The sequence below is a fragment of the Rhinatrema bivittatum genome, unplaced genomic scaffold, assembly GCF_901001135.1.
Source record: "Rhinatrema bivittatum unplaced genomic scaffold, aRhiBiv1.1, whole genome shotgun sequence".
Lineage (NCBI taxonomy): Eukaryota > Metazoa > Chordata > Amphibia > Gymnophiona > Rhinatrematidae > Rhinatrema > Rhinatrema bivittatum.
The window spans coordinates 24027-39773 of NW_021820318.1; the positions used below are offsets into that span (position 1 = coordinate 24027).

At 57.8% G+C, this 15747-nt stretch overlaps 1 protein-coding gene across 1 annotated transcript; it reads left to right on the forward strand.

Annotated features, from left to right (window-relative positions):
- Positions 1–520: 520 nt before the first annotated feature.
- LOC115081472 (protein kinase C beta type-like) lies at positions 521–15147 on the forward strand (the record flags this gene model as incomplete). Its single annotated transcript, XM_029585946.1, has 4 exons — positions 521–596; positions 2285–2367; positions 11366–11477; positions 15019–15147. Coding segments are annotated over exons 1-4 (385 nt in total), but the record flags the coding sequence as incomplete, so codon positions are not given.
- Between the last annotated feature and the right edge of the window lie 600 nt (positions 15148–15747).

Sequence of the window (15747 nt, forward strand, 5' to 3'; positions counted from 1 at the left end):
CTTCAGCTGGGAAAAGACCCAGCAGAACTGGAAGAGGTGCAGAGGGGGTGACAGAGATGATAAAGGGGAGGGAACATCTCTCCTGTCATGAGAGGCTACGCAGGCGAGAGCTCTTCAGCTGGGAAAAGACACAGCAGAACTGGAAGAGGTGCAGAGGGGGTGACAGAGATGATAAAGGGGAGGGAACATCTCTCCTGTGATGAGAGGCTACGCAGGCGAGAGCTCTTCAGCTGGGAAAAGACACAGCAGAACTGGAAGAGGTGCAGAGGGGGTGACAGAGATGATAAAGGGGAGGGAACATCTCTCCTGTCATGAGAGGCTACGCAGGCGAGAGCTCTTCAGCTGGGAAAAGAGACAGCAGAACTGGAAGAGGTGCAGAGGGGGTGACAGAGATGATAAAGGGGAGGGAACATCTCTCCTGTCATGAGAGGCTACGCAGGCGAGAGCTCTTCAGCTGGGAAAAGACCCAGCAGAACTGGAAGAGGTGCAGAGGGGGTGACAGAGATGATAAAGGGGAGGGAACATCTCTCCTGTCATGAGAGGCCACGCAGGCGAGAGCTCTTCAGCTGGGAAAAGAGACAGCAGAACTGGAAGAGGTGCAGAGGGGGTGACAGAGATGATAAAGGGGAGGGAACATCTCTCCTGTCATGAGAGGCCACGCAGGCGAGAGCTCTTCAGCTTGGAAAAGAGACAGCAGAACTGGAAGCGGTGCAGAGGGGGTGACAGAGATGATAAAGGGGAGGGAACATCTCTCCTGTCATGAGAGAACTACGCAGGCGAGACCTCTTCAGCTTGGAAAAGACACAGCAGAACTGGAAGAGGTGCAGAGGGGGTGACAGAGATGATAAAGGGGAGGGAACATCTCTCCTGTCATGAGAGAACTACGCAGGCGAGAGCTCTTCAGCTGGGAAAAGACCCAGCAGAACTGGAAGAGGTGCAGAGGGGGTGACAGAGATGATAAAGGGGAGGGAACATCTCTCCTGTGATGAGAGAACTACGCAGGCGAGAGCTCTTCAGCTGGGAAAAGACCCAGCAGAACTGGAAGAGGTGCAGAGGGGGTGACAGAGATGATAAAGGAGAGGGAACATCTCTCCTGTCATGAGAGGCTACGCAGGCGAGGGCTCTTCAGCTGGGAAAAGACCCAGCAGAACTGGAAGAGGTGCAGAGGGGGTGACAGAGATGATAAAGGGGAGGGAACATCTCTCCTGTCATGAGAGGCTACGCAGGCGAGAGCTCTTCAGCTGGGAAAAGACCCAGCAGAACTGGAAGAGGTGCAGAGGGGGTGACAGAGATGATAAAGGGGAGGGAACATCTCTCCTGTCATGAGAGAACTACGCAGGCGAGAGCTCTTCAGCTTGGAAAAGAGACAGCAGAACTGGAAGAGGTGCAGAGGGGGTGACAGAGTTGATAAAGGGGAGGGAACATCTCTCCTGTCATGAGAGGCTACGCAGGCGAGAGCTCTTCAGCTGGGAAAAGAGACAGCAGAACTGGAAGAGGTGCAGAGGGGGTGACAGAGATGATAAAGGGGAGGGAACATCTCTCCTGTGATGAGAGAACTACGCAGGCGAGAGCTCTTCAGCTGGGAGGGGACATGAGAGGGGTTTATAAAATCATGAGTGGGGTGGAAGGGGTAATTCACCCTCTCCAATAATACTAAACAAGGGGACCCTCCATGAAAGTAAGGATCAGCAGATTCAGAACAGATCCTAGAAAGGACTTTCTCACTCAGTGCACGATCCCGCTGTGGGATCTGTTGCCAGAGGACGTGATGAAGGCAGTGAGCATAGCGGGGTTTAAAAGAAGTTCTGGAGGAAAGTCCATTACACATTCTTAGCCAGGGAGATTAAGGAAAGCTCTCGCTTTCCCTGGGAGTGAGTGGCAGGAAATGTTTCTGGATACTGTCAGAGACAGGACATTTGGGCTTGCTGGACTTTTGGTTTGACCCAACAGGGACTTTCTAATGTTGCTGCAGTCCCAGAACCTCTTACAGATGTTCTGCTCACATGGGCTTGCTTGGTTCTGGGATTTTATTTATTTATTTTTCTGCAGGTTGGGTGTCTCTTTAGTTTCTAATTATATAGTAAGTAATTAATTTAGGAGGCTTATCAAGTTTGATAATTAAGCACCTCCTGCAGATGCAGAATATCAGTGCTTGCTGCAAAATGCAAATTTTTAGTGAGGCAGGGGGCGAGAAGGTCCTTCCCCTGTGGGAGGATGGGAGTGACCTGTCCAGCTTGACCTTCCTGCCGCTGCATCTCATGTTCCTTCTGCTCTCTCTTTGCAGTTTGCTGCTTTGTGGTTCACAAACGGTGCCATGAATTTGTCACTTTCTGCTGCCCTGGTGCAGATAAGGGCCCAGCCTCGGATGTAAGTAAAGCACTTCTTACCCTTTTGCTGGAAATGACTGCAGAGCTGCGGTGTCTTCCCCGACTCAGGAAATGTTCTTAACGTGAGCAGGGCCGGATTTACCTTTCTAGGGCCCCTGTGAAGCGCTGCCTGAGCGCAGGTCTTGACACCTGTTCCCAGAGAAACGTCCAGAGGGGATGAAATCCGGCGCAGGAATCCCGCTGACCTCCTGACGCGCGCTGCAAGGCTCCTCCTCATTCATTCAGCTGCTTTCTCTTAACGTTGCCATCTTTCTTTGGCTGTGAACGTCAGCTTTCCTCTTCCTTGCTTTCATTTTGTAAAAAGGATTTAGCGACTTGCCTGATCCGCTGGAGCCTGACTGGGAACCTGGCTTCGTCCCGGCTCGCCTCTGCCGTTCCCCCATGTCAGCCACTGCTGGGGATGCTGCAGAGGTAGCGCTCGAAGCCCCTGAGGGGAGGGCTTCCCAGTCAGTGGCTGCATGTAGGGCCTGGGATTGCAGGTTAGGCCCCCGGACGGGGGATATAAAAAAAAATGCAAGCACTCCCCATACCCAAGAAAACCGGAGCCCTGTTTTGGAATGGGGTCCTACAAATTGCAAGATTAGCGGTACGGGGCAGGGTGCGGCTGCGTTCCAGGCGCTCTGGCGGTACGGGGCAGGGTGCGGCTGCGTTCCAGGCGCTCTGGCGGTCCGGGGCAGGGTGCGGCTGCGTTCCCGGCGCTCTGGCGGTCTGGGGCAGGGTGCGGCTGCGTTCCCGGCGCTCTGGCGGTTCGGTGCAGGGTGAGGCTGCGTTCCAGGCGCTCTGGCGGTACGGGGCAGGGTGAGGCTGCGTTCCAGGCGCTCTGGCGGTTCGGTGCAGGGTGAGGCTGCGTTCCAGGCGCTCTGGCGGTACGGGGCAGGGTGAGGCTGCGTTCCAGGCACTCTGGCGGTACGGGGCAGGGTGAGGCTGCGTTCCCGGCGCTCTGGCGGTACGGGGCAGGGTGAGGCTGCGTTCCAGGCGCTCTGGCGGTAGGGGGCAGGGTGCGGCTGCGTTCCCGGCGCTCTGGCGGTCCGGGGCAGGGTGAGGCTGCGTTCCAGGCGCTCTGGCGGTCCGGGGCAGGGTGCGGCTGCGTTCCCGGCGCTCTGGGCGGTCCGGGGCAGGGTGCGGCTGCGTTCCAGGCGCTCTGGCGGTACGGGGGCAGGGTGCGGCTGCGTTCCAGGCGCTCTGGCGGTAGGGGGCAGGGTGCGGCTGCGTTCCAGGCGCTCTGGCGGTACGGGGCAGGGTGAGGCTGCGTTCCCGGCGCTCTGGCGGTAGGGGGCAGGGTGAGGCTGCGTTCCAGGCGCTCTGGCGGTAGGGGGGCAGGGTGCGGCTGCGTTCCAGGCGCTCTGGCGGTACGGGGCAGGGTGCGGCTGCGTTCCCGGCGCTCTGGCGGTACGGGGCAGGGTGAGGCCCCGTTCCCGGCGCTCTGGCGGTACGGGGCAGTGTGCGGCTGCGTTCCTGGTGGTACGGGGCAGGGTGAGGCTGCGTTCCCGGCGCTCTGGCGGTACGGGGCAGGGTGAGGCTGCGTTCCCGGCGCTTGGCGGTTCGGTGCAGGGTGAGGCTGCGTTCCAGCGCTCTGGCGGTACGGGGCAGGGTGAGGCTGCGTTCCAGGCACTCTGGCGGTACGGGGCAGGGTGAGGCTGCGTTCCCGGCGCTCTGGGCGGTACGGGGCAGGGTGAGGCTGCGTTCCAGGCGCTCTGGCGGGTAGGGGGCAGGGTGCGGCTGCGTTCCCGGCGCTCTGGCGGTCCGGGGCAGGGTGAGGCTGCGTTCCAGGCGCTCTGGCGGTCCGGGGCAGGGTGCGGCTGCGTTCCCGGCGCTCTGGCGGTCCGGGGCAGGGTGCGGCTGCGTTCCAGGCGCTCTGGCGGTACGGGGCAGGGTGCGGCTGCGTTCCAGGCGCTCTGGCGGTAGGGGGCAGGGTGCGGCTGCGTTCCAGGCGCTCTGGCGGTACGGGGCAGGGTGAGGCTGCGTTCCCGGCGCTCTGGCGGTAGGGGGCAGGGTGAGGCTGCGTTCCAGGCGCTCTGGCGGTAGGGGGCAGGGTGCGGCTGCGTTCCAGGCGCTCTGGCGGTACGGGGCAGGGTGCGGCTGCGTTCCCGGCGCTCTGGCGGTACGGGGCAGGGTGAGGCCCCGTTCCCGGCGCTCTGGCGGTACGGGGCGGTGTGCGGCTGCGTTCCTGGTGGTACGGGGCAGGGTGAGGCTGCGTTCCCGGCGCTCTGGCGGTACGGGGCAGGGTGAGGCTGCGTTCCCGGCGCTCTGGCGGTACGGGGCAGGGTGCGGCTGCGTTCCCGGCGCTCTGGCGGTTCGGTGCAGGGTGAGGCTGCGTTCCAGGCGCTCTGGCGGTCCGGGGCAGGGTGCGGCTGCGTTCCCGGCGCTCTGGCGGTCCGGGGCAGGGTGAGGCTGCGTTCCCGGCGCTCTGGCGGTCCGGGGCAGGGTGCGGCTGCGTTCCAGGCGCTCTGGCGGTACGGGGCAGGGTGCGGCTGCGTTCCGGCGCTCTGGCGGTACGGGGCAGGGTGCGGCTGCGTTCCCGGCGCTCTGGCGGTACGGGGCAGGGTGCGGCTACGTTCCCGGCGCTCTGGCGGTAGGGGGCAGGGTGAGGCTGCGGTTCCCGGCGCTCTGGCGGTCCGGGGCAGGGTGCGGCTGCGTTCCCGGCGCTCTGGCGGTCCGGGGCAGGGTGAGGCTGCGTTCCAGGCGCTCTGGCGGTACGGGGCAGGGTGCGGCTGCGTTCCCGGCGCTCTGGCGGTACGGGGCAGGTGCGGCTGCGTTCCAGGCGCTCTGGCGGTACGGGGCAGGGTGCGGCTGCGTTCCAGGCGCTCTGGCGGTAGGGGGCAGGGTGAGGCTGCGTTCCCGGCGCTCTGGCGGTCGGGGGCAGGGTGCGGCTGCGTTCCAGGCGCTCTGGCGGTAGGGGGCAGGGTGCGCTGCGTTCCCGGCGCTCTGGCGGTCCGGGGCAGGGTGCGGCTGCGTTCCAGGCGCTCTGGCGGTAGGGGGCAGGGTGCGGCTGCGTTCCAGGCGCTCTGGCGGTACGGGGCAGGGTGAGGCCCCGTTCCCGGCGCTCTGGCGGTACGGGGCAGGGTGAGGCCCCGTTCCCGGCGCTCTGGCGGTACGGGGCAGTGTGCGGCTGCGTTCCTGGCGGTACGGGGCAGGGTGAGGCTGCGTTTCCGGCGCTCTGGCGGTCCGGGGCAGGGTGCGGCTGCGTTCCCGGCGCTCTGGCGGTTCGGGGCAGGGTGCGGCTGCGTTCCCGGCGCTCTGGCGGTAGGGGGCAGGGTGAGGCTGCGTTCCCGGCGCTCTGGCGGTACGGGGCAGGGTGCGGCTGCGTTCCCGGCGCTCTGGCGGTAGGGGGCAGGGTGCGGCTGCGTTCCCGGCACTCTGGCGGTACGGGGCAGGGTGAGGCTGCGTTCCCGGCGCTCTGGCGGTTCGGGGCAGGGTGCGGCTGCGTTCCCGGCGCTCGGGCGGTCCGGGGCAGGGTGCGGCTGCGATCCAGGCGCTCTGGCGGTACGGGGCAGTGTGAGGCTGCGTTCCCGGCGCTCTGCTGCGTTCCCGGCGCTCTGGCGGTCCGGGGCAGGGTGCGGCTGCGTTCCCGGCGCTCTGGCGGTTCGGGGCAGGGTGCGGCTGCGTTCCCGGCGCTCTGGCGGTACGGGGCAGGGTGAGGCTGCGTTCCCGGCGCTCTGGCGGTACGGGGCAGTGTGCGGCTGCGTTCCTGGCGGTACGGGGCAGGGTGAGGCTGCGTTCCCGGCGCTCTGGCGGTCCGGGGCAGGGTGCGGCTGCGTTCCCGGCGCTCTGGCGGTCCGGGGCAGGGTGAGGCTGCGTTCCCGGCGCTCTGGCGGTACGGGGCAGGGTGAGGCTGCGTTCCCGGCGCTCTGGCGGTACGGGGCAGGGTGCGGCTGCGTTCCAGGCGCTCTGGCGGTACGGGGCAGGGTGCGGCTGCGTTCCCGGCGCTCTGGCGGTACGGGGCAGGGTGCGGCTGCGTTCCAGGCGCTCTGGCGGTACGGGGCAGGGTGCGGCTGCGTTCCCGGCGCTCTGGCGGTACGGGGCAGTGTGAGGCTGCGTTCCCGGTGCTCTGCTGCGTTCCCGGCGCTCTGGCGGTCCGGGGCAGGGTGCGGCTGCGTTCCAGGCGCTCTGGCGGTACGGGGCAGGGGTGCGGGCTGCGTTCCCAGCGCTCTGGCGGTACGGGGCAGGGTGCGGCTGCGTTCCCGGCGCTCTGGCGGTACGGGGCAGGGTGCGGCTGCGTTCCAGGCGCTCTGGCGGTACGGGGCAGTGTGAGGCTGCGTTCCCGGCGCTCTGCTGCGTTCCCGGCGCTCTGGCGGTCCGGGGGCAGGGTGCGGCTGCGTTCCAGGCGCTCTGGGCGGTACGGGGCAGGGTGCGGCTGCGTTCCCGGCGCTCTGGCGGTACGGGGCAGGGTGCGGCTGCGTTCCCGGCGCTCTGGCGGTACGGGGCAGGGGTGCGGCTGCGTTCCCGGCGCTCTGGCGTTACGGGGCAGGGGGTGCGCTGCGTTCCCGGCGCTCTGGCGGTACGGGGGCAGGGTGCGGCTGCGTTCCCGGCGCTCTGGCGGTCTCGGGGCAGGGTGAGGGCTGCGTTCCCGGCGCTCTGGCGGTACGGGGCAGGGTGCGGCTGCGTTCCAGGCGCTCTGGCGGTACGGGGCAGGGTGCGGCTGCGTTCCCGGCGCTCTGGCGGTCCGGGGCAGGGTGCGGCTGCGTTCCCGGCGCTCTGGCGGTAGGGGGCAGGGTGAGGCTGCGTTCCCGGCGCTCTGGCGGTCCGGGGCAGGGTGAGGCTGCGTTCCCGGCGCTCTGGCGGTACGGGGCAGGGTGCGGCTGCGTTCCCGGCGCTCTGGCGGTACGGGGCAGGGTGCGGCTGCGTTCCCGGCGCTCTGGCGGTACGGGGCAGTGTGAGGCTGCGTTCCCGGCGCTCTGGCGGTACGGGGCAGGGTGCGGCTGCGTTCCCGGCGCTCTGGCGGTACGGGGCAGGGTGCGGCTGCGTTCCCGGCGCTCTGGCGGTACGGGGCAGTGTGAGGCTGCGTTCCCGGCGCTCTGGCGGTACGGGGCAGGGTGCGGCTGCGTTCCAGGCGCTCTGGCGGTCCGGGGCAGGGTGCGGCTGCGTTCCCGGCGCTCTGGCGGTACGGGGCAGGGTGCGGCTGCGTTCCCGGCGCTCTGGCGGTACGGGGCAGGGTGCGGCTGCGTTCCCGGCGCTCTGGCGGTACGGGGCAGTGTGAGGCTGCGTTCCCGGTGCTCTGGCGGCACGGGGCAGGGTGCGGCTGCGTTCCAGGCGCTCTGGCGGTCCGGGGCAGGGTGCGGCTGCGTTCCAGGCGCTCTGGTGGTACGGGGCAGGGTGAGGCTGCGTTCCCGGCGCTCTGGCGGTACGGGGCAGGGTGCGGCTGCGTTCCCGGCGCTCTGGCGGTACGGGGCAGGGTGAGGCTGCGTTCCCGGCGCTCTGGCGGTACGGGGCAGGGTGAGGCTGCGTTCCCGGCGCTCTGGCGGTACGGGGCAGGGTGAGGCTGCGTTCCCGGCGCTCTGGCGGTACGGGGCAGGGTGAGGCTGCGTTCCCGGCGCTCTGGCGGTACGGGGCAGGGTGCGGCTGCGTTCCCGGCGCTCTGGCGGTACGGGGCAGGGTGCGTCTGAGCTTTCAAGAGCTGTGTCCCTTCCTCAGGTCAGTACAGCATGAACTGCAGGATAAGCAAAGATAAGATTTCCTCCCTTTATCCTTTGCACTGAAGGGAAAAGAACTTTTCCGTTACTCAGGTAAGAAGATTCAGCTAAGCTTAGGTAAGTTAAGTAAGACGTGAATGCAGTCCAGTAAGAAGGTCTCCCCTACAACCCGATTGTGGAGTGATGCTCTCAGCACTGAAGAAGTTTGATCTGCAGTGGATCTCTGACACTCATAAAAGTGCAGCTGCTGCAGTGCATTTCCTGGGCTTTCTGTCCCTCCAGGGTACTTTTGATGTTTTTACAAGCTCTGGGCTTTCTGCACCACTGACACATTTCGTGGTTGTTGATTTCACTGAGATATTTCGGCCTTAGAAATCCCAGTCTTCTCTTGCAAGTCACAGAATTGCTGTCTCACTCACATTCACACTCATAAAGAGCCCTTCCACCCAGTCCTATTTGCTTATCAATGTTTCTAAGTGATTTACAAAGTACATTCATAAATGAATAAAAACAAATGTAAATCAAAATAGTCAGTCAAATAAATAAGAAAAACATAAAAAAATAGTAATGCAGTTCAACTGGCTCTTTATTGATGCTGAGAAATTTGTGACCTTCTGAGGACTTGGTATTAAATGTATGAACTAAAAACCTGCTCGCATAGGGATGTCTTCACCATTTTCCTGTAAGAAGTTGTTGCTACTTCACTCTTTACTTGTAATGGAAGAGTATTCCAGAGGGTTGGTCCCTGAATGTAAAATAGACATTCTCTTGACTCAACCAAACGAACTTGCTTAATGAAGGAATGTCGAGAAACATTTGAGAGGCTGAGCGCAGGGTTCACTCCGGGCAATATATTTTCAAAGCCACAATAATATTATGAGGGGCAAGACCTTTGATTCCTTTAAAACACTAGTTTCAGTAGTAGAGCAGGAGAGAGACCTTGGGGTGATAGTGTCTAACGATCTGAAATCGGCAAAACAATGTGACAAGGCGATAGCTAAAGCCAGAAGAATGCTGGGCTGCATAGAGAGAGGAATATTGAGTAAGAAAAGGGAAGTGATTATCCCTTTGTACAGGTCCTTGGTGAGGCCTCACCTGGAGTACTGTGCTCAGTTCTGGAGATCGTATCTCCGAAGGGACTGACAGGATGGAGGCGATCCAGAGAAGGGCGACCAAAAAGGTGGAGGATCTTCAGCGAATGACTTATGAGGAGAGATTGAAGAACCTAAACATGTATACCCTGGAGGAAAGGAGGAGCAGGGGTGATATGATACAGACTTTCAGATACTTGAAAGGTTTTAATGATCCATGATCAACAACAAACCTTTTCCGTTGGAAAAAAATCAACAGAACCAGGGGTCACGATTTAAAACTCCAGGGAGGAAGACTCAGAACCAATGTCAGGAAGTATTTCTTCACGGAAAGGGTGGTGGATGCCTGGATCGCCCTTCTGGAGGAAATGGTGAAGACCAAAACTGTGAAGGATTTCAAAGGGGCGTGGGATAAAGTCTAGAGGATGTGAATGAAGAGAAGAGGCATGGGGGTGGTTTGCGAGAATGATGGCTATTACCTAGTGATGAATACCCTTATTCAATAAACATACACACGGTTAATGCGACTCCAACATTGCTCTATGCTTCAATGGCAAGAGGAAATGTGGGAAAAAGGATTTGTATTCATATATAAGCGTGGGAGTAGCTTGCTTGTTGCGGAGGTTACTACCCCAAACCAAATAAGCCTGATATGTCACTTTCAATGCATATCCAGCATAGCTCTCTGCTTCAACAGCAGGGGAATGAAGAAAAGAGGATTTACATTCAGACAACTACCTATAAGGACTGAATTGTATAGTCTGGGTAAACAAACAAACGTGGGAGTAGTTTGTTTGTTGCGGCAGTTACTACCCCCGAACCAATTTAAGCCTGATACTTCACTTTCAATGCATATCCAGTGCAGCTCTCTGCTTCAACAGCAGGGGGGGGGGGAATGAAGAAAATAGGATTTATATTCAGACAACAACCAACAAGGACTAAATTGAACAGGCTGGGTAAACAAATAAGCCTGGGAGTAGCTTGCTTATTGCGGCGGTTACTACCCCTAACCAATTAGGCTTGATACTTCTCTTTGCAGCTCCAGCACTGCTCTCTAATCAATGGTGGGGGTGGAAGGAACTTAGAACCAAAAAGTTACCAATAAGGGCCCTGACCTTAGAGGTCAGTGTAATAGATAAGTATGAGAAAAATAAGTGTGAAAGCTTGCTGGGCAGACTGGATGGGCCGTTTGGTCTTCTTCTGCCGTCATTTCTATGTTTCTATGTTAAATTTTATTCTTGAGGAAATAGGTAACCAGTGATGTTTAGCCAGATCGGGGTGTGATGTGGTGGAAGCTTGGAGTTTGCTCGGTTATTCTCATTGCTGATTTATTTGCTGTAAATTACAGTAGTCCGCTGCTGACATCACAAGAGAATGAATGACTCTTTTCAAGTCTACGATTAAGATTAAGGTCGTATTCTTCTTAACATTTGTAACTTGAAGTATGAATTTCGGACTAGTTTTTTAACTTGTGCCCAAAGGGTTAATCTAGAATCCGTAATTATACCTACATTTCTTACTTCAGAAATATTAATTGGTATCCTTCCACATCCAGGGTCCTTGGGATAACATTTGAATGGTATCTGATTAGGTAAAGAATTTCTGTTTTTGACAAGTTTAAAACTAAATTGCTGTTTCAGACAATGTGCAACCTTCAGCAAGGTATCCTGAGCTGACCCTTTCATAGGGATAAAAAAACTGGATGTCATCAGCTAAAATTCAGTTTTCCACATCAAGTTCTGCACAAATGAAGCCGAATAACACCGCGGGCGGAGCAGAGGCCTGGGGCACAAAGGGGGCAGCTAGTGCTGCCGGTGATCTGACTTTAAAGTTACGTCCCTTAAGGAAAGAAGAAAAGCATTGTCTAAGGCGGTGCAGCATGATCGATAGTGTCAAAGGCTGCGGATAAATCCATCGACACCAGGAAGTCCTCTGAAAATATCAAACAGGATGCCGGGAGACTCTGGGTGTCGTGGCCTCCTCTAAAACCAGAAGAGAGTCTGCTCTTAAACAATTACAAACCTTCTCGAACTTTAGAAATGAACAGAAGATTGGAAATGGGCCCGAGATTACTAAGAGCATCGCAGGGTAAATTTGATTTCTTGGGCACAGGTTTAATGCAGGCCACTTTTAGGGACTCGGGAATTGGCTCCTCTTTAAAAGAGAAATCAGTTGTGTTAATGTCGTCTTTGAGATATTGAAGAGAAACATTGGAGCACTCATTGATGGACTGAAATTTGGTCTCTTTCTCTTTCAGGATCCAAGGAGCAAACACAAATTTAAAATTCATACGTATTCCAGCCCTACCTTCTGTGATCACTGCGGGTCTCTGCTGTATGGTCTCATTCACCAAGGAATGAAATGTGAAAGTAAGTCTGGTTCTCCGAGTCCAATCATTGATGGGTAGGAGAACTGCACTCCCATTACAGCTCACATATGAGTACTGCTGTCTATCCTTGTGTGAGGGGATAGGGTGAGGGGTCGTGGCTGTGTGAGGGGATAGGGTGAGGGGTCGTGGCTGTGTGAAGGGTCGTGGCTGTGTGAGGGGATAGGGTGAGGGGTCGTGGTTGTGTGAGGGGTCGTGGCTGTGTGAGGGGATAGGGTGAGGGGTCGTGGCTGTGTGAGGGGATAGGGTGAGGGGTCGTGGTTGTGTGAGGGGATAGGGTGAGGGGTCGTGGCTGTGTGAAGGGTCGTGGCTGTGTGAAGGGATAAGGTGAGGGGTTGAGGCTGTGTGAGGGGATAGGGTGAGGGGTCGTGGCTGTGTGAAGGGTCGTGGCTGTGTGAGGGGATAGGGTGAGGGGTCGTGGCTGTGTGAGGGGTCGTGCTTGTGTGAGGGGTCGTGGCTGTGTGAGGGGATAGGGTGAGGGGTCGTGCTTGTGTGAGGGGTCGTGGCTGTGTGAGGGGATAGGGTGAGGGGTCGAGGCTGTGTGAGGGGTCGTGGCGGAGGTCGTGGCTGTGTGAGGGGATAGGGTGAGGGGTCATGGCCGAGGGCTGTATCCTGTGTGAGGGGCTGGGAATGGTGGCCGAGGGCTGAATCCTGTGTGAGGGGCTGGGAATGGTGGCCGAGGGCTGAATCCTGTGTGAGGGGCTGGGAATGGTGGCCGAGGGCTGAATCCTGTGTGAGGGGCTGGGAATGGTGGCTGAGGGCTGAATCCTGTGTGAGGGGCTGGGAATGGTGGCTGAGGGCTGTATCCTGTGTGAGGGGCTGGGAATGGTGGCTGAGGGCTGTATCCTGTGTGAGGGGGTGGGAATGGTGGCTGAGGGCTGTATCCTGTGTGAGGGGGTGGGAATGGTGGCTGAGGGCTGTATCCTGTGTGAGGGGCTGGGAATGGTGGCCGAGGGCTGAATCCTGTGTGAGGGGCTGGGAATGGTGGCCGAGGGCTGTATCCTGTGTGAGAGGGTGAGAACGGTGGCCGAGGACTGTATCCTGTGTGAGGGGCTGGGAATGGTGGCTGAGGGCTGTATCCTGTGTGAGAGGGGCTGGGAATGGTGGCTGAGGGCTGTATCCTGTGTGAGGGGGTGGGAATGGTGGCTGAGTGCTGTATCCTGTGTGTGAGGGGCTGGGAATGGTGGCCGAGGGCTGTATCCTGTGTGAGGGGCTGGGAATGGTGGCTGAGTGCTACTATAGTCAGTGTTGGGTGAGCTGCTGTGAACTGGATCGCGTTTCCTCTCCAACCTTCTGAGAAGAGATCAGGTTTGGCTGATGCAGGAAACCGAATTTGTTGTGAGTAAGAGAAGGAATCTGAGAAATGAAGGGGTAACCCTAGAGCTCTGTTTACTATTGATGTAAGAGCATTGCTGAGCAGGGAAATGTCCCAGACATTGTGCCACTCGGCTGCTCTCTCACATTGCGCCAGCTTTGTATGGTTAAGACCTAATTGAGAGGTTAGGGCTTGGCGTGTGGGTGGTGTGCACTGCATTTTTGGGAAGCGTCATAAAACTACTGCACATCCCAACCTGACCCTTGGATGGTCAGCTTCAGGGTCTTTGGAGGAAGCTTCCTAGTGCTGCCACCCATACATGCAAATAGGGGAAACCAGGTAAAGACCTCCCCCAGAAAAAGTGCTCCATGCACTGGGAGCTGGCGCCATCTTGAGGCCATTTCTGTTAGTGCCTGAGAGTCCAGCACCATCTGTCTCTGCGTGGGGAATGTTCCTGGGGGTCTCCTTTTCTACTCTGAGCTCCTTATTCAGACGTTGGCCGCCTAGGAAAGCTAGCCACATAAACCTATCAGGCTAATTTACGGGTCGATGCAGTAAAGTGCGCTCAGGCTGAGCGCACTGTTAGCCCCTGTTTGCCGCGCGTTTCGATGCGCTATTTTTACCCCTCATACAGTAAGGGGTAATAGTGCGTGGAAACCGCGCATCCAACCCCTCCAAAACTAATAGCGCCCGCAACATGCAAATGCGCATAGATGGGCCTATTAGTTATTCCCGCGCGATTCAGAAAGTAAAATGTGCAGCCAAGCCGCACATTTTAATTTCGGCCGGCACCGGAAAGTGTACAGAAAAGCAGAAAAAACTGCTTTTCTGTACACCCTCCGACTTAATATTATAGCGATATTAAGTCGGAGGCCCCAAAAATAAAAAAAAATTAAAAATCAGCCTGCAGGTTGGAAGATGGACGCTCAATTTTGCCGGCGTCCGTTTTCCGAACCTGTGGCTGTCAGCGGATTTGAGAACAGACGCCGGCAAAATTGAGCTTCGGCTGTCAAACCCGCTGACAGCCGCCGCTTCTGCCAGTAAGGAGGTGCTAGGGACGCGCTAGGGACACTAACCTCCTATTACCGCATTTTTTGTTTTTCTGAATGGCGCGCCCGCTCTCCCACTGGTTTTTCTATATTCAGCCCGTTAGTTGGGATATTCAGCGGTGCAGGTAGAGCACTAAACATACCTGGTTATCTGAAAGTTAGACGGATACGTTTATCTGGCTAAGTTTGGGACTTCTCTCCAGCCGTCTGCCTTGGCTGGATAGTGATGGTCTGCCCCTGACACACAGGCCGATACAGTAAAACCCGGGGGGAAAGCCGGCACCCTGAGGCAGGCGCCCGCTCTCCTGTGCGTGCGATTTAGTATGCAAATGAGGGCCCGTGGTAAAAAGGCGCTAGAGACACCAGCGCGTCCCTAGCGCCTCCTTATTGACGGAAGCGGTTGGCTGTCAGCGAGTTTGACAGCCGACTCTCAATTTTGCCGGCGTCTGTTCTCAAACCCGCTGACAGCCACGGGTTCGGAAAACGGACGCCGGCAAAATTGAGCGTCCATCTTCCGACCCGCGGGCCACGGCCAATTTAAATTTTTTTTTTCACTTTTGGGCCTCTGACTTAATATCGCTAAGATATTAAGTTGGAGGGTGCACAGAAAAGCAGTTTTTTACTGCTTTTCTGTGCACTTCCCCGGTGCCGGCCGAAATTAACGCCGACCTTTGGGTGGGCGCTAATTTCTGAAAGTAAAACATGCGGCTTGGCTGCACGTTTTACTTACTGAATCGTGCGGGAATAACTAATAGGGCCATCTATGTGCATTTGCATGTTGTGGGCGCTATTAGTTTCGGGGGGGTTCACCGTGCGTTTTCAACGCGCTATTACCCCTTACTGTATGAGGGGTAATAGCGCGTCGAAAATGCGCGTCCAAACGGGGGCTAACAGTGCGCTCAGCCTGAGCGCACTTTACTGCATCGACCCGTATGTCAGGGGCAGTCAGACTGGTGGGATTTTAAAATCCTGACATTTGTCTGGCTGTGCCAGATATAACCGGAGAAATGCGCAGAATTTGGAGCTGACGGTTGTTTATAGATGTGTTCTCTGTCACGCGTGGCTGCCAGCACACGGGTGGTATGCAGTGTCCCTTCTGTCACGTGTTGCAGGTCTTGTTCTGCTTTCTGAGGAGCTGTGCTTTTGCTTTGTCTTTTTAGCATGTATGATGAATGTTCATAAGCGATGTGTAGCGAATGTTCCCAGTCTCTGTGGAACAGACCATACTGAGCGAAGAGGTCGCATTTATATCAAGGCGGACATCAGTAAAGAAGTTCTTACGGTGCTGGGTAAGTGGAATATCCTGTCCTCTCACGTCGTAGTTCATATTTACAAAGCATGTCTGGTAAAGAAGTGAACTGGTAGCATTCCCAGTGAGCCCACATTTTGAACTGGGCCTTTGAATCCTGGTTTTTCTGGGGTGCAGGAGAGCTGAGCTCCTCTGGGGAATGTCCAGCTGTTTCTGGACGTCACAGGATGCTGCTCGGGCCCCCGATGACTGACCGACCTCACAGCTAGCCACTCCTTTATTCTTTGCACCAACGTTCACATCACAATTACAGCTTCCAGTTCCTGATCTAAGGCAGCAGGAGCCCCAGGCATGAATGGTGGTCATTTCCTTCTGGGTCAGCCCAAGGGAGGAATAGATCCTATTGATGGAGATTTCAGAACCATCTCCTGTCCCTTTTCATCACCTTCCAGTAATCACTGGTCACGGTAAGCGTGGCGATCTTTGTTCTAAACAGTGTAAGCCTGGTTTACGTGCGCCGTCTTGTCTGATTCAGATTCCTTGTAAAAACATGCAGAGGAGTTCCCCAGACACTACGATGTACGCTCACTACATTAACATTCAATCGATCAGACAGAAGACAATGTTATTATGAGATTTT